At 33.6% G+C, this 14,455-nt stretch overlaps 1 protein-coding gene across 1 annotated transcript in view; it reads left to right on the top strand.

Annotated features, from left to right (window-relative positions):
- Positions 1-14,455, top strand: part of LOC143910862 (uncharacterized) — a 194,381-nt gene that overhangs the window by 39,960 nt on the left and 139,966 nt on the right. Inside the window, exons 3-4 of the mRNA XM_077429466.1 lie at positions 6,642-6,984; positions 7,768-8,945. Coding sequence (XP_077285592.1) covers positions 6,642-6,984; positions 7,768-8,945 — 1,521 coding nt within the window. The remainder of the gene's footprint in view (positions 1-6,641; positions 6,985-7,767; positions 8,946-14,455) is intronic.

The raw sequence follows: 14,455 nt of genomic DNA, 5'->3' as shown, positions 1-14,455 counted from the left end.
AAATAAATATGTAGGTATAAATGGTACAAGTTTACGTCTAGTATTGTATAATTATATGTTTAAGCGTGTACGTTTGTCCACTTGTAAATCCATGGGCGAATATACAATTCGATATCTGATCGTTGAGAACATAAACGCGTTGCACACAAAGTAGCAACAACGAACGGTGGCAACAGTGGCGTTCGTGTAAGAATTTAACGAAAACCTGTGGAGAGTCTGTCTACTCGTTCATCTTCCTAGACATGTGACAAAACTTTATTTTATTTAAAAAGTTTTATACCAGTCGTTTTTGTTCAGTTGACGTAGCCGATAGGAGTTCAAATTTGGTCGGAGATAGAATTATGTCTGAAGTTGGTTTTTAGTACAATAGTATTTATAATGAGAGTTCGAAAATATAACATAAAAAAGTTAATGTGCTTTTGGTCTGATGTAGTTTTTTTTTTACTTTTTTGAAAATTAAATTTCTAATGAAATACATACGTATGTTTGTACGTATGTTTAAAAATTACATTTGTTTTACAATATTCATGACAGGAAATTCTCAAAGAAGAGTTGGTAGAGAGGGAGGTAATGGTAGAATGATGCACTTACAGTTTATTGCCTGTAATGTTTCATTTATTTTATTTATTGATATATAATTTTAGGTATTAGCTAATTTACAAAAAAAAATACATCTCAATAACTTAAATCTAAAATTCTATATTTAACTTATATGTACTGTCCCTCACAGAGGTGTCTTTTTGCTCCTCGCAAGAATGCATCCATGGTCTTAGAAGACCTGATGCATTCAGAGAGGGCGTTATACATTAGTACACCCCTGTGAAAGACACCCCCAGCTCTTTTTCTTACTCTACCTACAACTAAATTATTCTTATTTCTAGTGTAATGATTCAGTCTTGCAATTTTCGTGACTCTTCAAAAGAATTCGCTATTTTCCAGAAAGAAACTTTTTTATTTCATTAACACTGAGTAACAAAAAAAGTTAACAGAGCAGAGGCTATTCAATCTTTACTAAATTTGAATATTATATTTTTGACTTTTAATATAAGCTATATAATTAATTATACGTATTTTAAAGTGATAAAAAATCACAATCAATAGAAATAAGTACTTGACTATTGATTCCAATACTCACTTTTGGCACATTTAAACATTCATATTTCATAAACGAGTAGAAGGCAATAATCATTGTCAATTATTGTCATATTCGAATTCAATGGGTCAAAAATAGTAATGACTCCACTCCGGTAAGTAAAAAACATGATTTTTTGTCGATCAGTGTAACTGTATATATTTCATGTTTTAATTACTTTTATCATGGATATTTTTTGGAAAAGGCGCAAGAATCGACCCTTACTGATGCGACTGAATTGCTTTCGTTTCATACATTTATTATTTTTAATTTCTAATTATTTTGATAAAAATATTGTCGAGATTTCCCGATACTATCATCGCACTATGGATATGGCGGCCATAATAGTAAAATCCCGAGCGTAAAATGAACACGGCTCGTGATCCATATAAATGCAAAGCATTAGAATCGAACCATCGTAACTACGCTTCGTAAAGTGCATGCGGTATCCGGCGTGTGTATTATTTTATAACATAATAACCATTTTAGTATTGTCGAATCCGCCCACGGGACGTCGAAAGGAGCCTCCGATCTCGCGGAACATTGAATCGCCCATTGTCGACGTTATCCGAAGCACAATGCGAAGCTCGATGCGTGTGGTCCTGTGCATTGCGTATTATGTACAATGTATATACGCAGAATTCGCTCACTTATTTCAGAGAGAGAGAGCTGTAGCTGTCAATTTGACAAGTGCGCCAGGCGTATGAACGCGAATCTCTCCAATGTAGCGCTCGAAAGTATAAGATGGCAATGATGATGATGAGATGAGTTATCGATATCATGGTTGTTATAAACTGGATAAATTTTAACAATAACTCATTTTAATAAAGAGGGTCATGTCCTGCATAAGTTGGCTATAAAATATGTAACAGAAAGTGAGATTTACACACTCATTTACATATGTATGTACATACATACATGTTTTCTATTATCATTTACATATGTTTGTTACAGTTACTGTATCTGTTATTGCATTTGTTGTAGTAGCCTTTTTATTGTCATTATAAACCCCGAGACGATGATTGGATTGGACTGGATATGATATCAATTCCGTAATTAAATTACACCAGATAAAAATCTCATAAAAGTGATTAACAATGATTTATTTCGCGTAAAAGTAATCGCGTCGAACGCGAACGGAAGCCAGGAAAAGAATTCTTTAGATGGTTCGGCGCGCATGATGTTCCCTCGTAGTTCAAACGATTTCCATTGTTCTTTCGCGTGTTTAACCGACAAGAATTTAACTTCTGGCGTTCCATTGTATTGTAATTGTGCGGACGTAATACGTAAATAACCACCATACGTTATGTGCACGCGCGAGATTTAGAACTATCACCATTCCCTTGCTATTATCGCAGATGATTCGTAAATGAAGATTGACCAACGATTTTTGTCTTCACGTAATTATCTTCATACGTCGCTTGGTGAGTATTTATATTCGTACGAGATGCCCACCAAGAGTGAGCTTCATCGTTTGACGACACTCAACGTAATTAATTATTGGTTTTGATGGTGTGCGTCTTTCAAGTTCGAAGCCGCGAGATACCATTGGATGTAGTGAAGAAACTGGTTATTGAAATTGCTATTGGCACACGCCCGCACATTATTGAAATATTTAAGACTTCTACAAAAATAATACGGAGAAAAAAATATTTATCTGTGTTATTGAGATCAAATTTCAAACATCAATCAGATCGTAGCTTGTGATATGTCCGATTTTTCCGGTCATTTGGTCGATTTTCCATAGGTGGTAGTGTCGTTTTATTTTAGGTTTGTCAAATTAAAGTGTGTGGTCTGTGAGTGATTATAAATTTCAAACGTATTACAAATCAGACTGTTTATATTCTTCATAATGGCTTTATAATAAATATATGTGATTTAATACATATTTATCTTCAGACAAAATAATATTTATTCATATTATATTATAATATGTATACATAAATGTAAAAATTAAGGAACATCAACGAGCGCTCATCTCGCAACCCAAGCTATTCAATTTATTTTTCATATAAAACTTTCAATAAAATTTTTTTTTAATGTATGTTTTAGCACTTCTGAAAAAATATCTACATATACAGGGTGTTTGGTAGCTCGATACAAAGCCTTGAAGGGTTGATAGCTTGCATAATTTACAAAATTTTGAGCCACACATACCTCAGCCCAAAGTCTTACGGCTTTTTTTAATTTCATTTTTTAAGATTTTTTAGTAAAAACACCAAAATCTCACAGTTAATTGCTAATTACAAAATAACAGATAATCAGAAAAATTACATCTGCATGACTGATATCTTAATAGAAAGGAAAATAAACAGGCATGTTTTTAAAAAGTTTTTACCTTTTAAAATAATTTTTGTTATTTTTTTAATACAAAAAAAATTAGATTTTTCCTCCTTGACAAATTTTTGAAAACTTATGGTGCCTCTATTATTTTTTTCTGTTGACACAGATGGTTGTATTTGTTTTTATTTGATTGAATAAACATTAGACAAACAAAAAAATAATAACTGACTAACACACCTCTTTTAACTTGGGCAGTATTAGCAATTAACTGTGAGATTTTGGTGTTTTTACTAAAAATCTTTTAAAATGAAATAAAAAAAAACCCATAAGACTTTGGACTGTTAGGTATCAACTCTTCAAGGCTTTGTATCGAGCTACCAAACACCCTGTATACATATACATACATATGTACATATGTATATGTATATACATATATGTATATATTTCGATGGCCGTAAAATTTGATGTTTGTTTTACAAGTCGTAATTGTATTTCAACGGAATTCCAGAGTTTCTTGTTGTCGTAAAGTTTGGGAACTACTGTCGATCGATGGCGGGTTCGCTAATCAAAAGGCCGGCGTAAAGGTGTATACGAGTGACCTTAGCCTCAATGTGAGAGGAATTTAATGGTGACCGGCCGACCCGGGTCGCTAAATAAACATGCACTTGTAATTAAATGTCGCCGAAGATTGAAACGACAGTAAAAATAATCTTCTCTTGGTATGGATCCCCTCGACTTCGAAAAGGCAATTATTATTATGCCGTACGCGTACGTTATTTTTTATTAAGTTAAATTATTTATCATATACATACATATGCGATGGGACATTGTCAACTGTAAAGCAATTTTTTCAAAGTCAAACATTCGAATGAAGAAATGACAACAATGCACAATACGTTTCGTATTGACGGGATAACTATGTAATGAATTATTCTATACTCACTCGAAGAATGCACATCGAGATAATATAGCACTTAATATGACCTATTCTCGGAAATAAATTGAATTTTTTAAGCAATTGTGTAATGTAATCTTATTTACATACATATGTATGTGAGTATGTGACGCGGTAGGCATTTTTAAAGAATCCATTATAGAAGCGAAATATTTTCAATTCATTCTTCTTTTATCGGCACTAAGAGAAAAAATGTTTCAATTTCCGGATGTATCACGTTTAAGGAAAATTTGTCCGCAAAATCCACATAGCTTTGGGGGATTTATAAAGTTGACTCATTGATTGAAATAATATTTTGTATCAGTTTTTTTTAGTACCGAAACGTTGACAAATACCTACTGTACTTTTCATACACGGTGGAAAACCACGATTTTTCCGATTTTTTTAATCGAATTATTTTACTCAATTTTATTATAAATATACTTAGAATCCCCACTGATACAATTTTAGGTAAATGAAGCAAAATAGTTATTTATTTATTAATTATTTATTTTTCGAGATGGTAGAGTTGATTTAAGCGTCACCAAAGCTCTTCTAACCGTTTGCACTTCGGATATATTAAATGTGACGTTTTCAGATGGTACATTTAACGTTGATGCTGCGACAGGTTGGCAACAATAAGCCCGTTGGCTGCGGTCAACTTCCAATTTCCGCATCGGGATGAACATCCCGATAAAATCTCGGCGGTAACTGTCGCGAGACAGAATATGCAGTGCAACGTCTCATCAAGACTCTTTATTGTCTGTATATGCCAACGTGAAATTGTAATTTCTTGTATGTATAATACCTACGAAACGAAAGAACGACGAGTTAATTCTGAATCGTCTCAATAAGAAAAATCAGTCGCGGTCTTCATGTTCAGTTCAGTATGACTTTTTAAGAGTTATTCTTCGTGGGCCCACCGTGAATATGTTGCGGAATCTGCTGCACCGTTACTGCAGATTCGAAAGAACAAAACGGAGGGTAGAAGGAGCGAATAATATCAGATGCATTCTGTCGGAGCAGCGAATAAAAAACGTCGACCGCGTGAAGATTGCTTCCTAGAGTTGCCGACTGTAATAACACTGTTGCTGTTTGCCGTTGCTGATGGCGTGCGGTTTGCGGCTCAAGATGTCTCCAGAACTCGTGATTCTAGATACGACTCAAGATACGTAAATGTATTGCCGACACGCCAATATTTCATAAAATTATAATATATAAAATGTGGACTGCTTTTGAAAAACTAATCTAAAGTTTTAAGAGTCGGCATCCATTTATCAGAACTGAAAATATTTTGGAAAAACATAGTAAATTTTGTAAAATAAACGGTCTTTGATATGAAATCACTTATGTGGTTTGTAGTTTAAGTTCGTTTTAATGTATTAAAATGCTTATAAAATTAATATGTTTTGCAATATAAGAATGTTTTTTTTTAATATTATTTCATTCATATATTCTTAAAAATTTTAATTTGGTGAAAAATATAAATTTTTTGGTTCATTATGACTAATTATGTCCATTTGATCATTGTAACAATTTTGATAATTCAAAGGGTTCAAAAATTTATAAATATATATATGTAGGTTGTTTATGTTCTCTATACGCGTTATTTTTTCACATAATTTTTTATGCACCATCATTATAGAAATTTATTGTCGAAATTATAGTAATAAAATTGAAATATTCTTCTTAATTGAACACACCTGTGAAATATATTTCCTATTTCGTGCTAGTTTTTGATGTAACGACGCACATCATTTGCCCATATATTGTATGCATAATGTTCGCATACATCATTCTCACTCGACAGTGATGCCATTCGATTGCCAAAAACTAGTATATGTGTATGTATACAATAACTAATATAATAAGTGAGCGACCTCTGACACTCTTGGGATAAATAAATAAACTGCCACGAGACTCGTGTCTGTTAAAAATTGTGTTAGAAACGAACCAATCCCAAAACTCGTGTTACTTTTCAACAGCTTTTACTAATTGTTCTAAAAACGTATAGTTAACGTAAATCTCAAGAATGTCTCATTTAGCGGTCATTACCGTTTTAGCTGTAACAAACGTTTTGTATTCACTGCAACTGTTCCTTTATCTCGTATCTAAAGTGTGACGTATTTCAACGTGCATGGCTACATGAGTAATCCGGAAATAATGATTTACAAACGTAGGTATCGCAGATGAATGTGTTCGAATTAACGGTTTATGAAATGTTATTAGCCCTCGTATGTTTGAGGTGAACGTTTAATTTTGTCTAATAGTTTTTTTTTGTTTTTTTTTCAGGTTGTTGTCAACTCATTGCAAACAGTAGCCGAAGCAGTTCAACCTATTCTCCAAGAATTCGGATTGCGTTTGAATGATGCCAGTGATAATAGATTGGTTGCAGTCAAGGATAAGAAATCAAAGAAAGGTTCCAAGCTGCCCGCAATTAAAATCGAAGATGCCAAAGACGATAATGTTTATAACGCAAATTTTGCGATTGCTCTTCTGGGTGGATCCCGTGCACCTGTAGATCCAAGCGCATCAGCTGCTCTTTTGGATGGGGAATTGTTGATTTTGCAAATGCAAGCACCGCCATTCGATGGAAAAGACTTGGCGATTTTTCTCCTGTCTGAAAGGGAATATGGTGAGTAAAAAAACTTGATTAGTCTTATAAAGTTATAAAAGTTATATTTTTTAGTTAGCTTCCCATAATCTTCAATGCTTTTCAAATATTTATTTTGATCATCTTTTATCAATTAATAGATAAATATATATTTGAAGCAAACGCGGTTAATCGTATTTAAATTATGATATAATAAAAATAATTTAACGGTTTTATCATTTCAACCATGGCCCTGCGAAAATCCAGTATCCCCCATAAGGAGAATGCTCCCCAGTTTGGGGAACGCTATCCGATATATTCTTGACCTTTCAATGCATTTTGCACGTGTTAAGTTCAAAACCTTTGTACGCAAGTCTCGTTAAGAATCCAATTGTTGAAACGCGCTCTTATTCACATCTCACCGTGCCGTAATTCATGTTTAAATTTAATATATATGTATGTCGGTACTTATGTACGCTCTCAGTTGTAATTTATTCCGCTGATTTTTGCACGTCATTGTTACGAAAATGCATACATAGTGTAGTCTAAATATATGTTTACGATCGGTAAAGGCCGTGTCAACGTTCATTACCGTAATTCTGTGTGGGACGAAGACAATGAACCGTTAGTAATCATTAGTCATCTTTCAAGAGAAAGATATTGTCAATTCGAACGCACTATAAATACATATAGCTATAGGTATGTTGTTAAATTTAGTGGTTACTTTTTATTTCACCGATAAAGTGTTCTAATAAAATATGAAAAACGTTTCAGAATACTTTCCAAAATTATATAGTTTTCTTAATTATTTTTTTTCTATTTCAGCTTCGAATGTGGGATCGGCTATTGAATTGTATGCTAAGCCTTTGAGAAAAGCCGAAATTTTAAGCAAACAAGAATATAATAGTTTATTCTATCATCTTCATTGCGTAAGTGAAGCATCTAAATTCTTGTGTGAAATTCTCGAGCGATATTTAGAAGCTGGACTTTTAAATTTGTCACAAAAGCTCGCTATTGAAGCCGAAAATCGCATTGAAGATATAAGTATCTTAGATGAATTGGTTCAAGAGGGTTTTTTGAAACAGAGTGATATTGAATCAGCAGATTTGAATCAACAAAATTGTACAGCTTGGAATAATAAATGCAGTGTAGATACCGTGGATGCAACTTCTAGTGCAAATCCTACCAAAGTATTTACGAATTTCGATAAAGATGAAAGCGCAAGAAATTCAATATTTTATTCGTTACCTATAACGCCAAAGACTATTGATTCAACCGTTTGTTCTGAAAATTCTGATGTGAATGCCAATCTTTGGTTAAACGTACAGTGGAACTTTTTAGATAAACCTAACAATGATGATGCGACGAGATCTACCATGAATATGTCGATGAATGATATTTTTAGTGATTATGATACAATGCCTGCCGTAAAGCGCTCTAGTTCCGACTCGAGAATTCTCGATCCAGAAGATGGAATATACGAGAGCTTGGAAGATATTTCACAACAAAAGTGTGACAATAATACTGTAACACCATACGAGTCCATAGAAGATCTTTATGAATGCATGAAGAATCAAAATGCCGATCAGACGAATGCGGAAAAGGGAGAACAGGAAGCTTTAATAGGAGCTTTCTACGAAGAGCCAACTGTTGTTGGCAGCAACAAATCCGATAGTTTCGTCTCGCTGACTAGTGGTTCCAAAGTGTCCGAAGATAGTACTAACGTTGTGCAACAAGGACGAGAATATGAATCGTGTATCTTCCCAGACAGACGGGACTCGGAGTGCATCGATACGTGTGTTGAAAAGGACGAGAACAAAATAATCTTGAATCAACTGATCAACGGTATGTTGATGGACGTTTACATGGACTTCTTGAGTGGTTACGTCGAGGCCAGGTCCCTTTTGAGGGAGAAGCTGAAGTGCGATGATCATTTTCCAGCATTGGTGGACATCAGAAAGGGTGCGGCCAAGTATACCATTGCCGACTACCTTGAACTTCCGGTGAGTCACAATGATTGTTATTGTTATTATGGTATTGTTGCGGCGGAATATCACTGAATCCGTGGAACGAATGGTTGTCGCGGTTCTTGTAGAACATTTCAGCTGTCCAATTTATAGCTCGGTAGTACACAGAGTCTATTTTATCCTGACAAGACGTTTACTTTAAAGGTCACGCGCGTACTACGTACATGGATATTTAATTGAAACTGCCTTGCTAACAACGTCGGTTAGTTACAATTAGTTGATTACAATTTTTATATAAATTCTGATTATTTTTGGCTTTATAATGTATGCTTTTTATTATCAATAAATTACGTTCACAGTACATCTTATATCTATTTTAATAGCTACTGATCTACTGATCATTTTCTATTTTAAAATTTTATTTTTTGTTAATAATTATAGTATAATCTCATTTTAATTCAAATGTTCAGCATAATAGAAAAAAAGTTCAAACTCATAATACATTTTATACACAATATTAACAAAAGACTCCAAAGTCGACGATCTACGTATGTACATAAAGCAGATTGTGTTTAGGTAATCTGTGTTTATACCTGAAGGGTATAGACATCTTGTAATCATCAAGACACTTCACTAGTTTTTTAGTATGGTTATTACTTATTAGTGATTATATTGTAGAATATACTGGTTAGTTTGATAGTAATGTCTGTGATTAACGGAATATTATTTCTTATGACTCTATGAGACGTACATATAAACTTCATATGTACATACTACGTATTTAGTTTAAGGTTTACTCCTAGCAAGTATTACCTTTATTGTAACTATAGTACATAGTAGTCGTTTTAACAATATTGACATTGTCGATTGTAGTCTGCATATCGTATATCTATGATTGACAATCGGTATCACTTATCATAAGTGGGATCGTTCGATGATTCCGCGACAAAATGTGAAAGTGCGCGCGTAAGTAAAATGAGCCACATATTTAGATCGGTGTCGGCGTACAATGGGATTCTGTATGTGGACCCATTGTTGTCGCTAATTCAATGGTAATTGGTTCACGGGGGACTTGAGTGGGTAGCAGTTAGCCCAACCCAATGGCCACGTGCGCACAATGCTCTTCAAAATATTTACTATATGTACATATGTACAATATATCCTATAATATTCATTGTTGTGGTTTAAGCTGGTGTTACTCAGTTAATTGTCAAAAGATGTTGCATGAATGATATATGTATGAGTAGGTTATTATTTAGTAGTATTTTGAATTCTGGAAAATATTGATTGCATCTTACATCAGTTTAGTTACGATTCCAGATCAGTAACGATTATTTTTCCTATTTGGAGACGTATTTTGGAAGGCGTGACATCAAAACTGTTGAGAAGAACTGCCGTTAGCGACATACACTCAACGGGTGTCCTCTAAACGTAAACGTCTACCAAACACGCGATATCAATGTTAAAATCTTCCGATATGATGTATGCGAATTGCTTACAATATGTAGAGGCGCATCTAAATGAGATGTTCGACGATTCATACATATCGAACATATATGTACATGACAATTTAGACATTCAAAGATACATAAATTTACAACAAGCTGAAAGTGAGTAAAATTGTTCAAAACATAATTATAAATGACATGTCAAAACTCTCCTCATCGTTCTGATACTTGGAAAAAAATTTACAAGAGGTCAAAGGTCAAAAATATAGGGTTTTCGCGATTTTCAGCAAAACGGTAAGTTTTATCTTAAAATTACTTCAGACAAAAATTGTAGATCATAAAATTATCTATAAAAAATGTATCAATACTTTTTTTCTTAAGAGCCACTGTTTCTGAGATATAACGATTCAGAACGATGAGGAGTTTTGAAATGTCATTAATAATTATGTTTTGAACAATTTTACTCAATTTCAGCTTGTTGTAAATTTATGTACCTTCACTCTTATTTTTTGATCTAATTTGACCGGACTAGTGGCCTGTGTGCAAATAATTGTGCACTCGGTAAAATATCGCAATTCGGATCAACGGAATTAATAATTAATTAATTAATATTTTAAAATTTACTAAATTTTTTTGAAAAAAAAATCTTTTTGTTTTTGTCGGTCACTCATGTGAACAAAGTGATATGCCGCGTCTCTTTCTACGATATACGATTCCAAGGGGAGAAAGATAGACGGAGCATGGTTAGTGAGTACTTCGTAAACACTCACCAAACTCTCTTTCCACGATATACGATTCCAGGAGGAGAGAGAGAGACGGAGCATGGTGTTAACAACGAGTACTTCGTACACACGCACGCACTCACACATTAGACAATTATTATCAGATTGTATATACATACACACACACACACACACACACATATATATATATATTTTTTTTTTTTTTTTTTTTGTGAATTGTTTCGACGAGTTGTTTTCTTACGGGTCGTTTGAATTTTCTCTGTGCGGTTTTTGGATTTGATCGGCTTGGCGTCTAGATAAACACGTTATGTAGGATGATGTCGTGAGTGTGTTTCCTCTTCTTCGCCATCTTTATCTGTTTCGCACAAGAATGCCGCACGAATTTATGTATATGGGACGATTTGTGAATTCATTAATAACGAGCGCTCTCTCGGTGGGTATTGTGTTTGTTTTACTACCATATAGGACGTTGAATTCGCACGCCGTATTTTTTATATATTGAAAATATGCATATCATCACACAATCGGAACAGATTGTTATTATACACCTTTTTTCAATGTTATCAGTTGGTATTACTTTATCTCTTTTTTTTACAACAAATGTAGGTTATACGGTTTTTTTAAATACATAATATATAAAATTGTATCAGTCAACAATGGGTTCAATAGTGTGACCGACAATTAAATTTAGACTATTTTATTAGTTTTGTTTTGAAATTTCATGTTCACGTACCGAATATTTTCATATTTGAAAAAAAAATCGTCTCTGTTTTGTGCAACTCACCTCACACATTTTTCCAATTTCATCTACCCATCTTCCTTGCGGCCTTCCTTTTTCGTTCTCTCGAGCACCATTCTAGCACTCGTTTTGTCCACCTTTCGTCCATTCTTCTAGTTACGTGGCCGCCTATTGCCATTTCGATCTCTTCAATCTCTCCACTATGTATGCCCACTACCCTTGACATATTTTTCACCCACGTATTCCGTTTCGTATTTCTCCTCGTTGTGCTGAGCATAGAACATTCCATACTTTGAGCGCATTGGACTTTGTGTGACATCTTGACGTCAATGTCCAAGTTTCACATCCATACGTCTTCATTGGCAAAACACATTAATCGGGGATCTCTTTCTTAAGGCATATTATACAGTGATGTAGTCGGGCCAGGTCGCCGCCCTGGTACTTTGATTGGTATAAAAATTGTTTTTCGAGTATAATTAAAAATTTTTTCGACTAAAATTTCACATAAAATTGTTATTTGTATTCCAAATATTGTTACCAGACACTCGTTCTAATACTCGATGACCACAATCGAATAGTAATATGAAATTTAAAAGACGTTTATTGAAATGTAATGGCTTTTTATCTAAAACCACCCAAAACAAAACTGAGAATAAATAGATAATAATAAAATGACGGAACTCGGCTTAAATGAATAGTCATCTCTAAATTCACATGTTAAAATTTGATAGTTTTTTGACATATGTATGTACATGGTTTTAGCATTACTAAAAGGAAATGTTACTGTTGACACACAAACACGGGTTTTGCAAAATCAAAGATGTTGAAGATTATGCATTTTGGAAGTTTTTATAAAATATAAGAAAATACATCATAATTTCAACAAGTAAAATCAAATAAAAATTAAGAATATTTGTTAATTATTATTTGATTTTTTATAAGTATTTGAACTACGAATATTAGGATACAACTTTTTTTTTAGTAAGGAAAAAAGCGGGGGGGGGGGCGTCGTAAAAATTAAACACCGACCTGGTTCTTTTTTATTTAGCACTACACCACTGATATTATAAGGGAGGTAATATTAATAAGGAATATCTCATTTGACAAAATCAATTTAAATGGCCTAGTTTTTCACGATAGAAATTATAGATATGAGGATTTTTTTTTTATATACAAAATTTTAATGAATTTTTTTTAGTCAATATTTAAATAATTTTTAAAAATTTGGTTACTTAGCAACAGTAGCATGAAATTATAATATTATGATGTGGGCTATATACATATGTATGTACATAATACATACATATGTACGTACATTATTCATGGGAATTAGTTTGTTAGCTAAAATCTAAAAATACATACCTCTTTATGTATTTACTAACCTCTTATACGTTTTTTTCAATTAAGAAACACATATGTATCTACATATGTATATGAAAATCTCTATCGATGACATTAGTCACCGCGCAAAATGGCAAAGTTTCAATCAGATTGGAAGAATGTAGGAAATCAGTAGCGTAGCGAAGGGGGGGGGGGGGGTTCAGAGGGTCTGGACCCCCCCCTTGGCGGAGTGCAGTCGGCGGCAAAATATCCCACTCCTGTCGCAGTTGATCGTTTGTACCATTTTTGGATAGTTTTTTATCCCGAATCCATGACAGATTTTTAGGACGTAAACATATACTTGAAAATTTCCAATGTTTGCTTCCTGATGGAAAAAGCTTTCAACCATCAAGTGTTTTAAAAAATAAGATAGAGACTTCGGGGGAAATTTACAACCAAGATATATTTTGTGGACCTTGCATTCTAACTGGAGAGTTGGAAATGTGGTTTGCTTGTGACTTGCTTTATTAGATATTCATAGGGATATAAATGTTAGTGCAGAAAAAATATTAGATAAATACGCGAAGATTGGATCTGTGAATTTCGTACTTTTTTAAAGTATACATTATTTTTATTTTATTTGAATTTCATACCATATGTTTATTACGTATTTACTTTATTTTTATATGTTGTGATTTTATATTAACTAAATATAAATTATCTTGCCTTTTTTCCTGTCAAAACCCCCCCCTTGACAAAATCCTGGCTACGCCACTGTAGGAAATATTGTCAGATCAATAAGCGAAGTAAAACTAATAAAGCCTTGTAAAAATTAGCAATTCGAAAATGAGAAAAAAAATCATATACATAGGTATTGTATTAAATATTCAGTCATATTTAGACTAAGTAAACACCTACATACCTACATTTCGGAATGTATTTTCTATTATTTATTTCACTGATTAGCAAAATCTAGTGACACAGTGATATAATTTACTCTCTCAAGCTTTCTGTCACCACTCGTCACCAGCCAACGAGAGAGTGCAAAATTTGGCTCGTATTTGCGATTCGCGGCACGCGCGTATCTCTTCACCTCTCGACACTTCTGTTGTCTGTGGTGGGCGTGCAAAACGCACGTACGTATTATGTTATATTATATGTATATGTACATATACGATAGAATTTGAGGACGCGAATTCCGATGGAGGATTCCCCCGAGGCGAATTTGCGAACAATGCAACGCGTAATGACAATCGGTCGTATGCGCGATTACATATCGCACACACATCGAAAGGT

Source organism: Arctopsyche grandis, chromosome 4 (assembly GCF_051622035.1).
Source record: "Arctopsyche grandis isolate Sample6627 chromosome 4, ASM5162203v2, whole genome shotgun sequence".
In the NCBI taxonomy this organism is placed as follows: Eukaryota; Metazoa; Arthropoda; class Insecta; order Trichoptera; family Hydropsychidae; genus Arctopsyche; species Arctopsyche grandis.
This window is presented reverse-complemented; position numbering and strand designations above follow the sequence as displayed.